Genomic DNA, 20111 nt, shown 5'->3' on the forward strand with positions numbered 1-20111 from the left:
AACTTCCTGCCTTACCTTCTTTGCTTTTGTATGCTTCCAAGCTTGGACTATTCATAGCTGCCTCTTCTACACACAAAGATTTGCAGATCTTTTTCTTCAAAGAGTCTAAGATGCTCAGCTCACACTGTAGAATGAGTAGTCAGGACAACTTCATGGTGAAGTTACTCTTGGTAATTAAAAAGCTATACAGAGCCAATCACTGAAAACAGAACTGACAGTACTCCTTTCTCCACTGCCCACAAAAACTACCGTTCCCGTGACTCACCACATCAAACCCCTCAAAAAAAGCACACAATATTAATAGTTCGTGTTACAATTGCACATCTTTAAGCTCTGTCAGGCCTCCTCCACAAGATTCTCCTCCTTGAAAGTGTTTCAGTATGCTACAGCTTCTTCAAGGGTCTGTACTCAGCTGAGGTACGTGAAAGCAGTGGCATTTTCCTCATACCTGCAACTGATCTCTTGGCCCTCTCTCTCTGTACTCATGAGGAATTCAATTGTTAACCAGTGCTTATGTTCAGTAGTGCTTACTGGATTCAGGCAATCTCCTGCAAGGGGGATGGGAACAGGTTACCCCAAATGTCACTAAGGAAATCTGTAGACTACAACCCTGGAAGCTTCACAGGACAGCTATGTTTCTGCAAAGGACAGAGCTGCTTCAAATGGGCACCAGTTTAACACATGCTTTCTCATTTCTAGTTATCACTTAAGTTCTCTTGCTCTAAAACTTGCCTCCATACATAAAGCAATCAATGTACTAGTATAATTGTATTAGTAAAGCTGTGGAGATATGAGAATGTCTATGTAAGGATTATTTTTCACTCTAAGTTACTTTATCCTGGTAGCATGCCACAATTCCAAAATAATTTACCTTAAGATCAACATATTGACTTTTAGCATAGAGTTGGAATTGGTTACCACACATATAAACAGCAAGAAAAAAAACAGACAGGAATGAAACAGACAAAGTATTGAAAAAGCCTTGACTAGAAAAATATGACCTTTTAAACTGAATTGTCCTTGAAGACAACACTTTCCATCTGAAATGTCCAGACAACTTAGAAGACTTTTTTTATTTTGTCTGTTAAAAGGCTTTAAAACAATTGCTTTTTCCCCACTTTAATTCACTTTTGTATTTCACAAAACAAAATAAGAGGCAGGCACACTATATCTAAGGACTTGAGACCAGATGACAGTACAACAGCAAACAGTATACTAGCAATGTTCCTGTATACAAAAAAGAAAAAAATGAAAAAGAGACTGATACATTTGATAAATTCATGTCCATTTTGATGGACAGAAGTAACTTTCATCTTTCATCAAAGCCAAATATAGTACCTGTACACAATAAAAAGAAACACAAATGCTGACAGTGTGCATCTCTTGATGACTCTCGTTTGGACATTTTTTTTTTTAAAGGAAGCACAGAAACAGGGAAGAGCAAATGCTATGCACTTCACACACCAAGGAAGTCTTACCTCTGACTTTGACCTGACAGAGGAATAGAAATACAGGATAAAAATTGCTGTTCAACATTGCTTTTTCATCATTAGAGCTCACACTCCCAAAAGGCAACCACAAAAATCCAGAAAAGGTTTTAAGATAAGTAAAGAAATTAAAAGGTCAGACAGTTCCTGTTGTGGACAAAAATCAGACCTTGCAGTTCTGAGAAACAACATTCCTCATTCTGCCTCAAGTCGAGGTAAGACAGGAAGAATAAGATTTCCAAATGCAGAGTCTTGAGTTATGAAGTATCCTGAGGAATGTGCATGTGCATGCTGAAAAGAGAAAAATATTTGTTAAAGCATAACTCCCTGCAGCACTGATGTAATTTAAAACTTTACAGCTTCTGCAGCATTAATTATTTATTTCTCCCAGGCTGCTCCTCAACTCTGACAGTCAAATTCAAAACCAGCATTTTAGATCAGCCACATCTGAACAGGGTCCATCAAGGGAATTAACTTGGCCATTCCCTGCTGCTCCTTTTTCAGCAAATCCCATGGAAGCATGGTAAATGGACTCCTGATCGCTCTCCTCTGCCTAGACCCCAGGCTTCAATTCCCACCTATAACCAACTCACAGGTCTTGGTCTGGGACAGCTGCCACATATGGCTGCCAGAAGCATGCATCAGCAGTGCCACACAACCCAGGGCTGCAGCTACCAATGACACATGACCAGACACATTCCTGTACAACACAGGGCACCAGGCTCCTGCTCACATGATGTATATATGCTTCTTTACCCGAGGAGGGCAGCTGCTGCTTATGGCTCTGGACAGCATTTGTAAAATCCTATGCAGACCTTCCTAGTTCAAAGACTGGACTCCAGTAAGCTAGATGGCCTGTACAATCCTTCCTGCCACCACAGAAAAGCCCTGGTGAATATCAAATTTAGGCTGAGCCGGCAGTGTGCCCTTGCACTGATAAAGGCTACCAGCACAGGGGTTGCATCACCAACAGCCAGGCCAAAGGAAGCTGCCCATGAGGCTGCATTTGTGATACTATGTTTAGTTTAAAGATACAAACTCAAGAGAGTGCAACATGGACCCAAAGAGACAGCTGGGGGCTGGGCTGGAGCTCTCAACGTTCAAGGGGATGGTGAGAGGACCGAGCTTCTTGTAAGAAGAGAAAGGTGAGGTGAGATCTTATGCTTTTTTCAGATACCCAATGACAGGATATAGAGGAGAGAGCCAGACTCAGAGCCAAGAAAGGCTGTGAGAAGTCCATCCCTGCAGAACTTCAAAACTTCATTGGACCATGTCCTGAACAACACGATATAACACTGCTGTTAGTCATACTTTGAGCACTGGACTAGAAAACTCCAGAGGATCCTTCTAGCCTACAATGTTCTGTGATCAACACAGGACACCACCCAGAGCTCATTTCTGCTTCCACTCACTTTAGGAGAAGCAATCTGGGACCTTTACTGATTAAGAGAAACACAACAAGGCACCGGATACATGAACAAGGTTGCTAGTTTGCATCTCAACATTTTTCCCATTCCTGTGCCCTCTGCCAAACTATGCTGTCTGGAGTGCCAGAAAGGCAGGTGGCCATGTATTGGCTCTCCTGCTCAATTTCCAATTTCAACACCAAAATCAGCCTCACCTGACATAAGCAAAATAGCAGCAAATAGAAGCCTGTAAATGTACAAGTAAGTTTTCCAAATCTTTCACCCCTGTTACTAGTGACTGCAGGGTACTGGCATCTACTCAGATTCAACCAACAAAAGTCATGTGGCTAGTTCTCCCTACACTTCATGAGACATTCAGAAGTATGATAAAACTGACTTGACTGAGATGTACAGAACAGCTATGATACTGTAGGCTACATTCTTACAACCATATTCAGGGATAATGAACTGATAGATTTAAGTTTTCATCATAACAGAAGAAATTTCATTTGCAAGAAATACAGAAAGGTATGAAACCTAACCTCTAAAAGGGGCTTTTCCTTCTCTCTAGATGCAGGCCTGCTCTCTGAAGGGATGCACATCTAAAACAGAGCCAAGCGAAGCTCTACCTGACTATATCAGCTTACCTGCAGTGCAGCCTTCTGCTGTGCTGCGATGTGCTGTTGCTCAGCATGATCACGGAAATCCTTGTTCAGTGGTGATCTTGCAAGTGCAATGCTGCAAAAAAGAACAAGATGGTAAGATACATACTGCAGAAAAATATGTGTCCTTGCCGTTCTACTCATAGATTCCATGACTTCCACAGCTCACAATTTATTTGACTCACAGCTTGATAATTGTTAACTATTGGTTGGAATTACTATTTTTTAACATGAGAGAACAGGAAAATGGAGTGATCTTATCTGTACCATTTGACCTAGCATAAACACTTGATGCCAAACTAAACCCAGAAGACTCTCAGTTCTGAAGCCTGTTGTGGATTTCACTCATGGGTGGAGTCCCACTGAAGTCAGTGGAACCACTGGGGTGCAACGTTAGACAATGTCAGCAATTTTTAAAACAGCAGCTTTGCGTTTTCACCTTTACTCAGTCACTCAGTGACTGTTCTAAACAAGTGTGATAAACAGAAGCACTAACAAAAGCTCTGCAGTCTTCCGAATAAGACTAGTTCTTCAGCAGGTGGTCAGCAGATCACTGCTTATGGTAAAGGAGCTTCATACTTATGTAACTGAAATAATGATCCTCTGATGATAGCTTAGGGTACCTAAAATTGATGTTGCTTATCTATCTCAGTGCAGCATACATTAGGTTTCAAATTAAAATTTCTCAATAGGTTTTCTTGGCTTTTGTATCTTAAGATTTGTCCACCTTGTTAACCAAAAAAGGAAGAGATAAAAAGCAGACTCTTTTTTTTCCCCCCCCAACTGTAATATTAAAGTAACATGATCAGCCATCCTCCAGATAGAAATCAGCGAGGACTGCCATTAGAGCTGTATCACAAGACAATTCACAATTACCTCTGACACTGGGTCTGGAGACTGGTGCTGAAAGCCCAGCTCTCCTGAGTCAGAGACAAAAGTATGAAGGACAGCAAGAGATCCAAGCAAACTCATCAACTGACCTTTCCCAGCGGCTTCAATGTCAACAGCTGATTTAGTAAATCAGTTTTTCAAAAGCAGCCACGCTCGTGAAAAGACCTTTAGCCAAATCTACTCCTAAATGCATAATGAAAGCTAAGTAACAATCCTCTGAGCAGATTTTATGACAAATATTAAGATAAGCTTCACTACTGGAGAAAAGTACCACTCAGTTTATTTAAAACATAACATTTTCAGTTATTTTGAAGGTATTTATTTTACATTTAATTTTGTACTCTTTAACTTTTCAATATGATTTCTGTAGATAATCTTACAGCTTCATCATAAGCTGACATTTTTCAAGGGAGTTCTTCTGTTCTTGTATAGAGGATTCCCATATGCCAAGGCCAGAAATCAATTAACTTGTTCACCCTTATGTTGGCCATGCCACTATTGTGCTTTAGGTACATCAAACTCTTTCCTGTTGTTTGTAGAATATCTGTGGTCTCATTTCTGACAACTCTGTGGCCCAAAACCTTTGGCACAACATCCCTGCCGCAGAACTGTCCGCTTCTCAAAAATTACACATCAGCCCACCACCACAAAGCAGGCTTTGACTGCTGCTTTGTAGGTTCCTCCCCATCCCCACCTTCAAAATTAGTAAATTCTAATTCTGCTCACTAGCAGTGTTATTTTTCCTTAAAGAAAAAAGCAAAAAAGCACACCCTGAAACTCTGCCAGACTTGCAGTTAAGTATGGAAACACTGTTGCCAGGAGTCAGGGGTTGTACATAACAGTATATTTCTATTTTTTTCTCTAATCAGTAATTTTGCTTGAGTAATAACTGTATACAGAGTCACTCAGAGATCTAACTCAGATGATTTCAAATATCCTGCATGTTTTTTGACAGTGTGAAGAGACTAAAGGTGACCTAGCATCTCCTTGAAAAAAGGCACAGGCAGCACTCAGACTGTATTCAGAGCATTTTACTCTCTATCTACATGATACTGCATGTAACATGCTGTGTCTAGAATATGGCACTGCAGTCACTTCATGCTAACCCAAAAGTTCAACTCAGTTTCTCCATGTAAACCAGCATGTGATTTTCTAGTTACTGATTTATGACAACAATCTCATCTTTTTGTCTTAAATGGGAAAAATCCCAGCGACAGCTCTTAAACTCATACCTTATCGTGTAGAATCATCCTTACAACACAGCATCTTTTACAAGAAGATCTGCGGTAACATAAACTGGCTTTGTCGTGCACACAGGGAATTTCAAGGATAACTCATTCCCTGCCCTAACTGTTCTTCTCTAAACACACAGTAACCTCAACCTAATGCTATTTCCATGCCTTACAGCGTTTTAGCTTAATAATTAGCTTTCTCAGTGCCAGCTCCCTCACTCTTCTTTAACGTAGACTTTAGAACAGTTGAGTAAGCATATCTGCTTCTCCTCTTCTCAGATGGAAATTATGTACGCCAAAATTCAGGGCCTATAAACAATTTAAAATACTTATATGTTCCTAAAGTGCAAGGTCTCTCTGACTGGTTATGGATGATGGTCAGAAAACACTTCTGATAAGTGTTTATGTAAGTTTACAGCTCACTTGCTGGGGTTTTTTTCCCTTTGATGTAATCAGTGATGTCCAAACAGGTCTAAGAACATAAAATACCTGGCTCCAGGGTGATTTGTGGAAGACTGGTTTTGCATAAGTAACTTTCTCTTCTCCTTGTCTAGTTCTGCCAGGATTGCAACCCTATTTTTATTCTGGAAACCTGGTGGGAATGACAGAAAAATATTAGAGAGATTTACTTGATTTCTGTGGCCCAACTCTAACCTTGTGGAATTAAAAGACTCTGTACAATATGACATTATGATGAATACACTAATCTACAAAGCTTTGCAACCATCTGAAAGGCTATTAATAAATAGGTTTCATCTTTCCTTTTCTCATTTGACGACATGAAATAGCTTCCTTAAGCTATCATACATATTAATACATTTTAAAATACAGGTTTCTAACTCAAGTTAGATCCTACCCCTTCCCAAGTCAGCTCTGGAGCTACAAAAAAGGTACATGATCAAGTACTTGCTTTTCAAAAAAAAGTAAACTTACCAGGTTCTAGATTTAAAATGAACAAAATGAATATACAGCTCAATGATAATAATGGAGTAGTATACTCATAGGGCCTAGTTTCTCATGCCAGTGAATTCACACTATAGTGCAAGTTTTGCATATGTAACAGGTAGGAATGAGACGACCACTAAGCCTGCGTATGTGCTTATATGAAAATTTACCGCCTTTTATTCAATTTATGCAGAAAGCATTTGTTCTAATATACTAATGTCCTTACATATACACACTACCCTTATTCCAAGTATGACCACAACGATGGAATATAAACTGTCTGGACAGAATACAAGAACATGGCCTTGATCTTCTTTGTACAACATTCTCCCAAAGGGACCTTGTATACTAGAGAAGGTGTCAGGAAGTAGAGTGACTCAGGGAATTCAGAAAATGCCTGAAATAGCTGTCATTTGTGTATTTCCAAAGTTGCCTTCTAAACGAAAATGTGGCAAAACTGCTGTACCTACACGGGACTCATATGGCAAAGGATCTCATTACAGCCACCAAATAAACCAGATACACAAGTCCGTGCTGTTGCCCTGTATGCCTGTACAGCACAACTGAAGACAACGGCTACAGAGCTGACTCCTACAGGCCTCTGTGTCACTAAGGACACACCTCATGTCAAGAATATACACTTTTTAAATCTCTAATTTGCTGCAATTCTATAAATATCAAGCCACTACACTGTCATTAAAAAAAAAAAAGATGTAAAACTCAACTTACCTTCTTTATTTCCTCCATACAAAAAGTCAAAGTAATTCCTGTTGGAAACCATTGCCTGTTGTGCCCCTGGCCCTATTCAGAGTGCTGTTTTAGTAGCACTACTAAAAAATGGTAGCCTACTAACTGTTAGGAAGGCCAGACACAGTAACTCTTCAGGGGAGTATTAGCGTGTCAAGGTAAAATGATTTCAAATTTATTTTCAGTAGCTGCACTCGAAGTTCATTCCCTTTGAGAGATCTGCTGCTGCTGCTCAATTACATAATCCAATTCCTTTCATCAGCATGGTTCACCGAAGGAGACAATTATCAGGTAGAAACCTTCAATTCTAAATAATAATTTGCATTCATATTGCCTTGCTATCAAACCCTCACCTTCTTCTTTTACTATACTGAACATACACACGCCTGAGCCTCAGTGTCTCAGAATTCTCGAAAAGAGATTACATTTTACTGTGGTTTTATGCAAAATCACCCATAATCATCTTTACATTTGTTAAGTTTTTTTTAATTAAATTTAAATAATTGCTATTTTCCTGTCTGTTAATCTCTCCTTCCCATATGGCATTAGTTCCACTTAAACTGTGTTTTGCTAAGTGTATTGATTCAAATCTTCAGTGTTTCTCTGCTCTTTAGGTATTGTACACTATCTTTTTTTGAACACCTGCACTTGCAATAAGTTTGAAACATTAAAATACAGGTGGATGTGTGCTCTAAGAGATACAAAGGCTGAGAGATTTCACTAATAAGCTAAGATTCAACATTTCTGAGTTGCTAGCCCAGACTTTACTTTCTTGTAAATTCTGGAGACAGTGCTGTAATAGGATGACTGAAGTACCTCTAAGAGGGTCTGAGCTAAAGTGATCATGTCTGTACGGTCATTCTATACAGTTTTCAGCCAAAAAGCTTAATGCTTGACATATTACTCAGCAGCCTTCTGCTAGTGCTTGTTTATCCCAAACTGCAAAAATCTAAATGCATGCTTGGGATTCAGATGATATATCGATTGAGGCAAGAAAAGAGAGACTGCTTTTTAATATAAGTTGCCATCAGCTAAAAAATAAAGACTAAATATGCTTACATTTATCACGAAGCAGATGGTATCATTCAGAAAGGCTTGAGACATGTAAGAATAAACTTTTAAATGCTGTTTTTAAACTGTGATCAGAAACTGTGCAAGATTATCACTGTCTTCTACTTTAGTATGAGTCTTGCTATAGTATCTTATGGCAGAAACTTTGGAGGGATTCAAAAGCCCAAGTATTTTTTCTTCCTTTTCTTATTCCTCTACTAGGAAAGGTGTTTTTTTTTTTTTTTTAAAAAAAAAGTATCTTGCTTCAGAATTCAGACTATCCATCAACAACCTGCTGTACTGAAAAAGTAATTTAAACGAATTTGTTAATGGTAATAGAAAAAAGCCTACTTGAGAAAATGGAGGAGGATATCCAACACATACACATTAGTGCTCCTCAGCTGAGCAATGTGAAGTTCCTACGGGTATTTTAAAATTTTTTAAAATGCAAGCTAAAACCTGTTCATTTAAAAGTTAACAATGAAGGGGATGGGACATGAGAAATACATTTTAGAAAGAAAACTTGGCATCATTACAAAATAATTCATCATATCTGGCAATACATAAGCGAGACTTCCATTTAGATCCTTTCCTACCCAGGACACTGAAGTGTTTCCATAAAGACTAACCTGAAACAGATACAGAAGTTTCCTACTACAGTTATAAAGGAAGTAATTTTTCCATCTGTAGATTTGGTATGTCTGTTCTGCTTTCTAGTACAAAAAATGCAGACATACAAAAAAAAGCCATCCTTAGTATAGACCAGATTCTCATCTGTGAAAGGAAGTGTAGATTTTCAAACACAGGAAGTTCTTAATAGAGTTTAAAGTTTAGACTTCCATTAACTGGGCTGAGTTGCACTCTTGAGTTTGAACAGTTCATGAATATTGCATCTTTAATATTCTTCTCTGCTTTGCAGACACAAGAGTCCTAACACAAAATGACCCATTTGAGGCAGCTAAACAGATTAATGGCAGTGTCAGATGTCAAACTGAGCACTTGGATCCTCAGATTACTCTCTAAGGTAGCAGATTCAGAGCATTTAAAATTTAAAACTGTTCTTTCTGACACCTCTATTTCTGACATCAACCATTATATTATGTGCTCTGTGCAGGAGCTAAAAGTTTACTTGCACTGATAATTTCAATGTGAAAGGCAGAAAATTAGAGAAAGTTCAAGACTTTCTGAGTGATACTGGTAGCTTTAAAGAGCTCACAGCAAGCCTCACTCTTTAACCTAAGCCAAACATCTAATCCTACCACCCTACCTCACTGATACCTATGTCAGTTACTTCTACTAGCTAACTGTGTATGGCAAGAACCAGTACTACCTTTATCTACTTTAAAGTTCTTGCTTTTCATCTCATATTTTTCCCCAAATCTGCTGGTTGCTTCAAATTCAGTTACGTGTAAATTTTTTTCTAATATGCATTATTTATCATCTGTCCACAGATGTGCAACAGCACAAGAGCCCTCTGCCACTTTGTGTTCAAGATACACTTATACTTGGAAAAATGGTTTCAAAGCTAGATGTCTACTCTAAGCTCTGTAAAACAAAAAGCACTGTCACTGCACACTGTTCTGCCTGCTCAATTCAGAAAGCATTTCACAGCAATTTCTTTACTGAAGTGCATAAATGGTAGCCTTCATGAAGTGAGGCAGCAACCTCTTAAAAAGCATATTAAATGCACAATGCTTGGGAAAAAGGATGGAGTAACTATTTTGATTTCCTTTTTGGCTTGTGACTAACAGCATCACAAAACATCATCTAACAGTCTGCTGCATATCAATACTTTCAGTAACAATTTACATTTGGATATGCTTTCAAATATGTTGTGTGACAATGAAACAAAAGGCATATTAGTAATTCAGTAAATTAACTCGAATTACTGAAAAATATATAAATATTTTGTCTGCCCTCCAGAAAATAACTACATGCATAGATGAATGTAAGTCATTTATTGCTTTATAGTCACAAAGTTCTTCAGGGAAGAGATACACTACAGCCCTCAAGTACTATGCTTGCACACCGATCAGACTCAGATGCAGAGCAGCAAAGTTTGTAGATGATGACATAATTCAATGCAGAACAGCAAAATCTTCCTTTTTAAACACAGACTTGGTCAACAGAATACTAAATCTAACTGCTCAGACTGAGTTATGTGAACATGCTCAGCTTTAGGCCAAAAGGATAAACAACCACCAGGACAGGAGACCCTGTTGAATTGCTATAGCCTGAAGCTTAGAATTCTGTACTATTTCAAGAGCTTGGTTCTTCCAGCATACCAGAACTCTTCTTTTCTGAAAAGTTCAGCCCTGTCTGAAGCACGACCTGTATTTCTTCTACCTTTGGGAACCTAAAGCAGAGTTCCTTCCTGAGCAGTCACATTTCTCTCATCTCCAAGAGCTTCCTCCAAGAGAACTCCAAGCTTCCTCCATGGAGTCTTCAATTTAGTAACATGCAGCATATGCTCCGGCCTTGCTGTGCACAACCAAAAGCACTGCAAGAGCAGCCTTTTTAATGCCTGCTGCGTAAGTACTCTGAAGTATTGCTGCAGAAGCAATCTATTACCAAGCACCTGAAAGTAATTTCTGTAATTTGGAAGCTGATTTCCAGCCCTCCCCCCCCCCCCCCACCAAATGTACCACTCTGCTCTATGAGTGCATCTTGTGGACAATACACAGCATGCTAAAAGCTTTTCCATCTCTTTTAAATGCTGTAATCACTCTCAGGCAATCAGTTCCATGTGGTACTAATGGCCTGATGTAAGGCTTTCACTCAATCCTATTTGGTTTTGCTGCACTCATATGCAGCTCCTCGTCTTCAAAATTCTAATCAGAGTGCTTTCCTAAGAGGCCAATGAATTAAAGGGAGTCCAGCCCACAGAATCTTAACCTTTGTAGTCCAATTGTGCAATTAACAGAAAACTCAATTAACTCCTAGGAAAATACCTAGTACTGATTAAAGGGAAAGAAACAGCTAGGTACAAAAAATGACAAACACAGCCTACCTTGTGTAGAAGGCTAATGTCTCATTCATCCTTACAGTTCTACGTGCTACCATTCATAACCCTTCCAGTGGGTGTTTCAGTAGATCCCTATTTCTTTTGTCCAAGAAAAGGGAAATGACAGAATGAATTGCTTGAACAGTACCAATATGTGTGCCATGCAGCAAGCTGGAAATGCAGTATTTGTCTCAATCATTGTCACTACTAGACTGCGTCTGGCCAAGAGAAAGATACAGAGGCCTTGAACTGTTGCTCACATTTACCTGTTCTTTTCTCATTTTCCTAGGTGTATTATTTATAGGCTCATTTGGGTGATTAAACTTGATGGTGTTTTTTGCCTGCTTAGTGCAAATAATTTTCATAAGATAAACAAATAGTTTCTTTTGTGAGTCTCTAAAGAGTATCTCAAAGTATAAAAGCAGATTCCAAGGCCCCATTAAATTATAAGCCTCTGGAATTTGGAGGGAAGCAAAGGCATTCTGGCACTAAAATCCCATTCTACTTCTCAGTAAATTCACATATTTAAGAAACAGCAGCTTTTAACTCTCTATGACAACATTCTGTTCCTTGCAATCATGCTGACTTGGTATTCACAGAATAAAAGAATATTTATCATTATGTACCAAAAACTTCTCAAGAGTTAAAATTTGCAAACAGACAACCATCTGCATTCTGAAGTACTCCTCTCTCAAAACCTCAGAAAAGCTCAATGAGCATGTCTTTTTGACCAACACATTTCTTCTGTATTTGTTTTGACAGCAGAGGGCCATTGCAGGGGAAGGGGAGGGAACCACACAGGTGATACAGCACCCCTCCAAAGTATCAGCACTTCAGAATGAATTACACCCAGCTTTGGGGGACTGCTTCCCCAGATAAGGACACTCACACACAAATGTGCATGAACAAGTCTTTGTTTGCTGGGAAACTGAATTCATTTCTCATAACCAGGAGGTGAAGAGCCACACCTGAGAAACTTCTTTCTCCTCAGCACTTCCGTAGTGGAGACAAGCCTCACAGTTCCACTAAGACTTCCAGAAATCACCTCTAGAGGGCGATTTAAGACTCTCCTTCAATTTACCGTGTGACCTCCGCCCCAGACCCTCAGCTCCCTCTAATGCACCTGCCTCAGCTAGATAGATGGACCACTTCCACATCTTGAATGATTTTACAGATGCAATTCAAATGCGTCATCATGCAAACAAACACTTCAGCGGCGTTAGCATTACAATTTTATTTGGTTTTTCCTCCTATGCTTGCCCACTTGCTATCTATATTTGACAGCTACTGCTGTGCAGGTCTTTCTGCTCCCAACATGTAATATATTAAGACTTCTGGCTGCTTCCTGATGCAGAGTGCAAGAGTTGCAAGTCATGTTCAATGTTAAGCACTGTCTGACATATGCTTCAGGAAATAACCACAGCACCACAGGCACAATAGGTACTTCATAACCTGAGCATGAAGGAAAGCACAGTAATTCAGAGCTCCCCAACCATCAATGGTCTTTTGCAACCATTTAACATTTGTGTCTTCTCCCAGGCTTGCTCACATTCAGCTGCTTTCAGCCCCACCTTCCTGCCTCTTCTTCCCCTTTTTGCTCTTTCTATAAAATAAACTTACAGTTTTGGTGATATTTTGCACATAGTCTTTCCCCTTGAATACTTAGATTAAAACCTACCTTGTCCTGAAGGATTTGCTGCCATCCTTCAATTTTCAGCCCTTGTTTTATTCAGCTGCAGCTCAAATCTTTTACCCCCACAAATACCTGCAAAACAAGCACAATATAAGATAAACATATTCTTTTAAAAGAAAAGCTTGGATTTCATTCTGTTATACATTTCATAAATGTGGCAACTCTTACAAATCATAAGCCAAATACAGCATGCGTGCTGCTCAAAACATGTAAACTATTTGTATTGTTCTGTTTGAAATTTTTAGCTTGAAATATTAAGAGTTATGATCAATTCTTTTTCAGATTCTAGTAACTTAAAATAACCTTCAGAGTCATTCTGGAGTCATACGCTTTTTCCTAACAGGACTTCCTCCTGACAAAGTATGTCAGGCTACACTTAAAAATCACGTTGAAACATTATAATCCTTAAATGCTAAAGCCCTGAAAGACCTCAGCTTAGACTCTAACTCGAGAAAATCAATTATTTGAGGAAAGACAATTTAAATCCCAGCTACAAAGTTTGCCAAAGGCTGCCATCCTCACAGCTGCAGCAACACAAAAAGAGATGCCCGCTCCTCGACCATACATCACCTCGGACCACCATCAACTTCTGCTTCCATTAAGGTGCCAGGCTGTGAAGTGCAGTGTCGAAGGGCTCCGGCTCAGCCGGGTGGTGGGGAGGGATGGGAGCACTGACTCCTGCGGGAAATGCAATCAGATGTCTCGGTCAGATTTCAACAGGAGACCAGGAAAGAGTTACACCCGGGAACTGCGGGTCCCCGAGCAGCAACGCTAGAGCAACAGAAAAGTAATTAACAACAGTATTAATTAAAAGCAGCGACACCGGTCGGGACGCGTTTCTCCAAGAGGAATGGTCCGACCTGCACGGCGGCAGCGGGCCGGGGGCCGGTCCCAGGGAGGCCGCACAGCGCTGTCCCCGCTGCGGCTCCCCACAGCCCGCGGGGCTGTCAGACCGCCTCCGCCCGGCCGCTGACGGGCTGGTGCCAGCCGGAGAGCCCCGCGGCGGGGCGGCGCAGCCCCGGGGCCGTCCCCTGGGCCGGGAGAGGGGGGCTCCACCCGGGCCGAGAGGCGGGGCCCCCCCGGCGGGAGGGCGGGGACCCCCGGGCCGAGAGGCGGGGCCGGGGAGGCCCCGCCCGCAGCGCCCGCAGGAGCGGGCTCTCCCACCGCCGCCTGCCCCCGCGCGCGGGGAGGGACTCTCCCACCCACCTACCCCCACCCCCCCGCCCCGCGCGTGTGGGCTCTCCCGCTCACCTTCTCCCCCCACCCCCGCCTACACGGGACGGACCCTCCCGCCGCCCCGGGTCGCCGGGGACGCGCTGCCCGCCCGCTCGGGCACCTGCCCGCCCGTTACCCACCTGCCCGAGGGCTCCGGCTCCGGCTCCGGCCCCTTCTCCCCCGCCCGCCCCTAGCCGCAGCCCCACGACCTCACCGCCATCCCTCCCCACCCCCTTCCCAGCCTGGCTCTCCCCGCCCAGCCCCGCCGCAGCCAATGGGCTAGCGGCACATGCTCGTGACGCACGCACGGCGCGACACCGCCCCCACAGCCGCGCCGTCTCGCTCCTTCCCGGGCGGCGGCGAAGCGCGTCACGTCGCGCAGCGTGACGGACAGGTTGGAGCAGCCATTCCGCTTCAAGGGGGGGGTGAGGAGAACCCGTCCCCGCCTCGCTCTGGGGCCGCCCCTGGTCTCTAGGCAACGGGCAGGGCCCTGCATGGGGTAACTTCTCTGAAGGATAAGCCTGTCTTAAACAGCAACCTGTGACTTTTATTTTACATCCTTGCGGTTAAAATACTTCAGTTTGACTCAAACCAAGCCGAGCAGTGATGTGAACTGTGGCCCTTAACAGCAGTACCTCTGATCATACATGAGTAAAATCAATTCCTAAGAACTGCAATAAATAAATAACAGAATGCAAACAGATGGGGGCCAACACTGACCTCCGGCTAGCCAAGAAATCAGTCACACTGCCTGCTTAAGTTTTACACGCAGGGTTTTTTTAAGGCAGTAAACAATTTTCATGAAATAAAGGCCTTTTTGGAACCAAATTTAAAGATGAGTACAGAAAGTTAATTTAGTAGGTCTTAGTTCAAGGTGTCTCTAGTTAGATATGCTTTTACTGCAGGATGTTAAGTTTTTAATACTGAGATTTTGGTGGTGTATGTATCAGGCATTTCAGAACAAATTACAGCAAGGGCAATCTTGGATCTGGTAGTCAAACCTTCTGTACGCTGCTGGGCATTTAATTTCATCTGCTTCCTCTTCCATCATCTCCTAGAAGCCCATAACCTCATGATTTTCCAGGCCTAAAGTGGCTTATTAAAAACTTTTGGTTTAGTTACAATGGAATTATTTATATTGTTAAGAACATACACAGGGTGTACACAGTGCTAAATGCCACACTCATCCGTTAGTTTGGACAACCAAATATATTCATAATTGTTGAATGCAATTAACAATTTTTGAAGATCTTCTGCTGCAGTCAGCTATGCTAGATGATGTAGAAATAAATTACCTTTTCCAGAGTGTACAGAATGTATGAAAATCCTATCTATCTGTAACCATTCATTTGAGTTAAAACAGTGTGCATTGGTATTTTGCATACAAACTCTGTGAGACGGGGTATGTTCTGCTAACCAAATACGCTGTCTGTCCATGCATTTATACTTACTTTTCAAAGCCTCACTAAGTGTGAAAATTGTAAAACTGAACAAATTTATGTCTAGAGACTTGTAACGGCCAGATTTAGAATTTGGTTACCTAGATTGTTTGCCTGGTAAAACAGCCTCCCTGTGTTTGTGCGTGTTAATGAAAACTCAAACCAGCACCTAAGCAACCAGCAAACATCTGACAGTCTCAGGGAGTTTTCTGTTTGCTTTAAAGCTGTGTTAATTAATACTGTAGAAGGCAAACATTGCTGCCTTTCCCACATATTTTCAACTATTCTCTTTGCCTGAACAGCTGATTGAGTGCCTTCCCTCCTCATGTTTTGGTTTTAATTTTTGTAATTTCTCATTGTGCCTTGAAAACTGGCATACATGCTATTTTTTTTTTCCTTCTCTCTTGGACGTTTTGCAGTCCATTTTACCTAGACATCTTGCTTGTAATCCTTAACTGCAGAGAAGCATTGCAAATGAAGAGCAGTGCAGTGCAGAAGCTAATAAACCTACCTGGTGCATTTCTCTGCATTGTCATGCCAGGACTGAAGATGTAAGTGATTCTGAAAAGCTGCAGTTTGAGACACAGAGGACAAGGAGGAGGAGTCATCAGCAAGAAAACTCAGGTGCAGAAAGCTTGGGACTCATTAACTCTGCAGTTCTGTACAAATGTGATGAATATTGATCATAGCAGTAATTTTGAGCATCTCTATGCAAACATAGTCCTGCCTCAAGTCAAATGATCCTTTAGCGTTGGGAGGAGTTTCATATCAGTAAATTAATTTCTTCTTTGGGTTGTAGAAACAGGAAGGAATGTAGCCCTTGAAAGGAATGGAGTCTAATCTCTTGTGCATCAGAATACTTTCATTTTCCCTGAAATTCCTCCTTCTTGTTCACCATAATCAAATAAAAAATTATAAAATATAGCATTTATAGTGTGTCTGTCGGAAAATCATTACAATATCTTCACTTCTAAAAAAGCTCTTCTTGAACGTTGCCTCACAAATCTGGCCATGCTGCTTCTTGAGCCAATAAAATGCTGTTTTTCAGACTGGCTGTTCTTGTCATCTCGGTGTAAAGGGAGCTGAGTATCTCATTAAATAAACAAAAGCTGAGTTAAATTGGGTGTGATACTGAATGATCATAAACTGCAATATTTCAGAATGGCCATGAGCAGTTCCATTCACTACAGGCTGCTTGCAGTTGACAAAGCTGAAGTAAAACAGTGATTTACTCTTTTTTTTACTTTTTTTCCTTTTTTTTTTTTTTTTCCCTAAGTGAAAATGGGCTGTGCAGGATGTCTCCTTGGCTTGAGCCAAGATCTTCCAGAATGCTGCTATTATTTCCAACTGGCAGTGCTATTCATACAGATCCATTCTAAACACTTCCTTTTATTTCTATATTGATTGTGCATGTCACAAAAACCCACAACCAACCAACCAACCAAATTAGAATGTTTTGAAGAGTCTTTAGACATTTTAGTCAGATTACTTTTTTATATCCAATTGCCTCAAGATACTGTACCCACAGTTGTAGTCTTTCTCCATGGTTGGAATTCTGAGTTTTCATTTGATCGTCATTTAGCACAGACTTCCACTTTCTTTCACAAACGCCCTATCTTCCCACAATGCTGTTTATTGCTTCCCAATCAAACTTAGCAGCTTTGAAGGCTTTTGATGCAGCAAAAGCTTACCTATTAGCTTAAATGTGTGCATGAATAGTGCTGATGACTTGAAAGTGATCCCATCTCTGTACAGAGTCAACAAGCACGTGCATAAGATTTAACTGGGTCGGATCAAAAGCCTGCTCTCCTCAATCTCTGCAGTACAAGACATGAGCTGTACTAGCATAGGGAAGGAAGGATCTTTTTTCACAAGGTAGCTGGATTTTAAATTTTTTTTACATCTTATGGAATGATGTTATTTTGTAGTAGTTTCATATGTGCTTATGTGCATACAGACACAAACATTATCTTCTCTAGGTAGAGCACAGGGGGAAAAAGATAAAGTGGTCAAAGAGAGGCTGTTGACACTGAGGAAAATAAGTTTTTACTGCCATTGACCTGGCAAACCAGCCAAGCCTGACAGCCTGGCTCGTGTGGCCTCCAGCCTACCTTACTGTTTGTTGTCTATACTGTCTGGAGTGTGCTATAGAGAAGAATCCCGTAATTTAGGCTTTAAATAGAATACTTGATGAAAAGCAGGTGGGTTTTACATGTCTGGTCTAGTAAATAAATTCAACCTGAAGTTAGCCTCCTGCTATTCATTGTAAACTCTATTGCCATTTTATGTCTCATTATCTGAACAAGAAGATGAAGATGCATTGTGAAAAGAATGTTACGAAATGACTGAGAGTCCTTTTCAGGCTCACACTGAGCACTTACAACACCATCTGCCATTATAAAAACATCCCAAGTGGTATTAGTGGAGTACCTGGCACTCCAGATCAGAAGAGCAGTAAATCACTGGTGCTGCCTATCTTTAAATTTGGAAACATGTTTTCCTACAGGTGCCTTTCCGTTATGATGAAGGAGTTGCTTCAATCCTTGCTTTGAAGAAAAGCACTTTGCCACCTAGTACTCTATTGCTGCCATGTAGTATATTTGCTGCTGTCTGTAACATCTGTCAATTAAAATCAGGAATTGTGTTAAATAAGAAAATGCTCTTTTTTAGAGGATTTAGACAGGCCATAGAGAAAGCACATGGATCTCAGAACCCACCACCAAACTGCTTTTATACCAACAACTGTAGGTATGTCATACATAGTGCAACTCAACAGCACTGCATAGAATCTCTTCAAAATTCCTGTTCTTGCTTATGTGGGCCTATGTCCCACCCTTAGTAAAAATGACAGGAGATGTAACATACACAGAATGATCTCCAGTTGGTGCCAGAGATGCTTAATTATAGTATATCTCAGCCCTAGTTCAGAAGATACAGCTAAACAGCAGAGTATGAGTACTTCCTGAACTAACACTGCCTTATGGAGATGCAAGAGTATCACTGAAAGGGCAGGATAAGGATGAGAAGGCAACCTGTAGATCCTTTCTCTCTCTGTTTGACCTATTACAATCCAAAGAGGTAGCCTGCAGGGCTTTCATTTCAGTGATACAGAGGCAGAACTATTTTCTTCAGAAAAAACACGTGAGACTGGTGACCTTTTGTCTTGAATTGGTGAGACCCTTGATCTCCAAACTAACCATTTGCCTTCTTGCCCATATGCATACCTATTCTGTTGTATCTTGTTTCTCAGCTGAAATGATGTAAACATAACAAATAGTTAGGATTTTGCTAGGAGAGCAAGGCAGATTTTTTAGGTTAACTTGGGTTAAGAGGTGGCATTGAATAGCAGTCTCTCTTCAGCCAGTCACTGATTTTGATTCTCATAGTGTATTTTATTCTGCTGGTTGAATGTTTCATGTGCTGATTGGTTTTAGCTTGGTCAATGTTTAACAAAAGAAAACAATCAATAAAAATTTCAAGGAGAATATTACAGTCATAAAATTATATCATCACAGTTAGCAGTATGGAGTAGGAACTGGAGAATGGAATGTTACCATGTTTTTAATCACTCATGATCTCTTAGCAGAATTAAAACATGTACCTATTTCAGTGCTGCTACTATTAGAAAAATAGACACTTTCCTTCCTCAGTTTTTGGCTGTACATTCTTGTGCTTGCTGCTGGAGCCAGACGACCCACATGCTGATTGCATTTAGAGGTTTTCTATTTGTGTGTGGAAAACATTTCCTACAATAAGTCAGCTACATAGCATACCTTTTTTCTGTTTTGTTTCATGCACAAAAGATTTTGAATTTTTTATGGCCTTTGTTGATAATGTGTGTCTAGTTCTAATCAAGGTACAAAAATTTGCTCCTAACTCTAATTTTTCAAATGCAAGTCTTAAAATGTTTTATCTTCTGTCTTTTTGAAGTTCTAACTCTTGAAATCAAGTACATAAGATTGTCATCTTCCATGTTAAAAAAAATAAAAATGGGTTTCTCTCATGGCTGAACAGCAAGCTAAAAACTTGCCTCAATCTGTGATATGAACTTGCAGAGAAGACAGCAAAGAAATGCCAGCCAGTTGTACAGGTTTTTTTCAGATTATAAATTTAAAGTAAGTTTCGTAAGTTTTGAGATACAATTTATGATTTTTGAACTCTTCTGGTTCTCAGTATGATAGTTTGCATCTGCTACTGAAGGTATATATTGTTGTAAAACCTAGATTGCTGTCTACACAAATATTTACACGCTTAGTACTCACTGAAATCAGAGGAAGATAGACATCTGTCTTTAGTTCTGAACAGATTTACAGATACCTTAACCCTGTCTGTTTGGTTTC

The 20111-nt window shown here is 40.6% G+C and overlaps 1 protein-coding gene across 2 annotated transcripts; it reads right to left on the minus strand.

Annotated features, from left to right (window-relative positions):
• Positions 1 to 1048: 1048 nt before the first annotated feature.
• On the minus strand, positions 1049 to 14559 carry INIP (INTS3 and NABP interacting protein). Of its 2 annotated transcripts, none has more exons than XM_074856081.1 (6): positions 14473 to 14559; positions 13688 to 13888; positions 13103 to 13189; positions 6168 to 6270; positions 3541 to 3631; positions 1049 to 1778 (listed from the first exon to the last, which is right to left on the minus strand). In XM_074856081.1, the coding sequence occupies exons 3-6, from the start codon at positions 13125 to 13127 to the stop codon at positions 1683 to 1685; spliced, it is 315 nt and encodes a 104-aa protein (XP_074712182.1). In that variant the 5' UTR covers positions 13128 to 13189; positions 13688 to 13888; positions 14473 to 14559; the 3' UTR covers positions 1049 to 1682. The 2 variants fall into 2 exon arrangements, with proteins under 2 accessions (XP_074712182.1, XP_074712184.1); XM_074856083.1 differs by having other exon boundaries at positions 13688 to 13795; positions 14473 to 14527.
• Between the last annotated feature and the right edge of the window lie 5552 nt (positions 14560 to 20111).

The sequence above is a fragment of the Strix uralensis genome, chromosome Z (genome assembly GCF_047716275.1).
Source record: "Strix uralensis isolate ZFMK-TIS-50842 chromosome Z, bStrUra1, whole genome shotgun sequence".
Taxonomy (NCBI): domain Eukaryota; kingdom Metazoa; phylum Chordata; class Aves; order Strigiformes; family Strigidae; genus Strix; species Strix uralensis.

What these genes read in the sequence shown, in the direction of transcription:
- INIP (XM_074856081.1), bottom strand. Translation starts at nt 13,127, where the DNA reads ATGGCAGCAAATCCTTCAGGACAAG. An exon ending in ACAAATCACCCTGGAGCCAG is followed by an intron (nt 3,632 to 6,167) that starts GTATTTTATGTT and finishes TCTTTTTTGCAG; the next exon opens with CATTGCACTTGCAAGATCAC. An exon ending in AGCAGAAGGCTGCACTGCAG is followed by an intron (nt 1,779 to 3,540) that starts GTAAGCTGATAT and finishes TTCTCTTTTCAG; the next exon opens with CATGCACATGCACATTCCTC.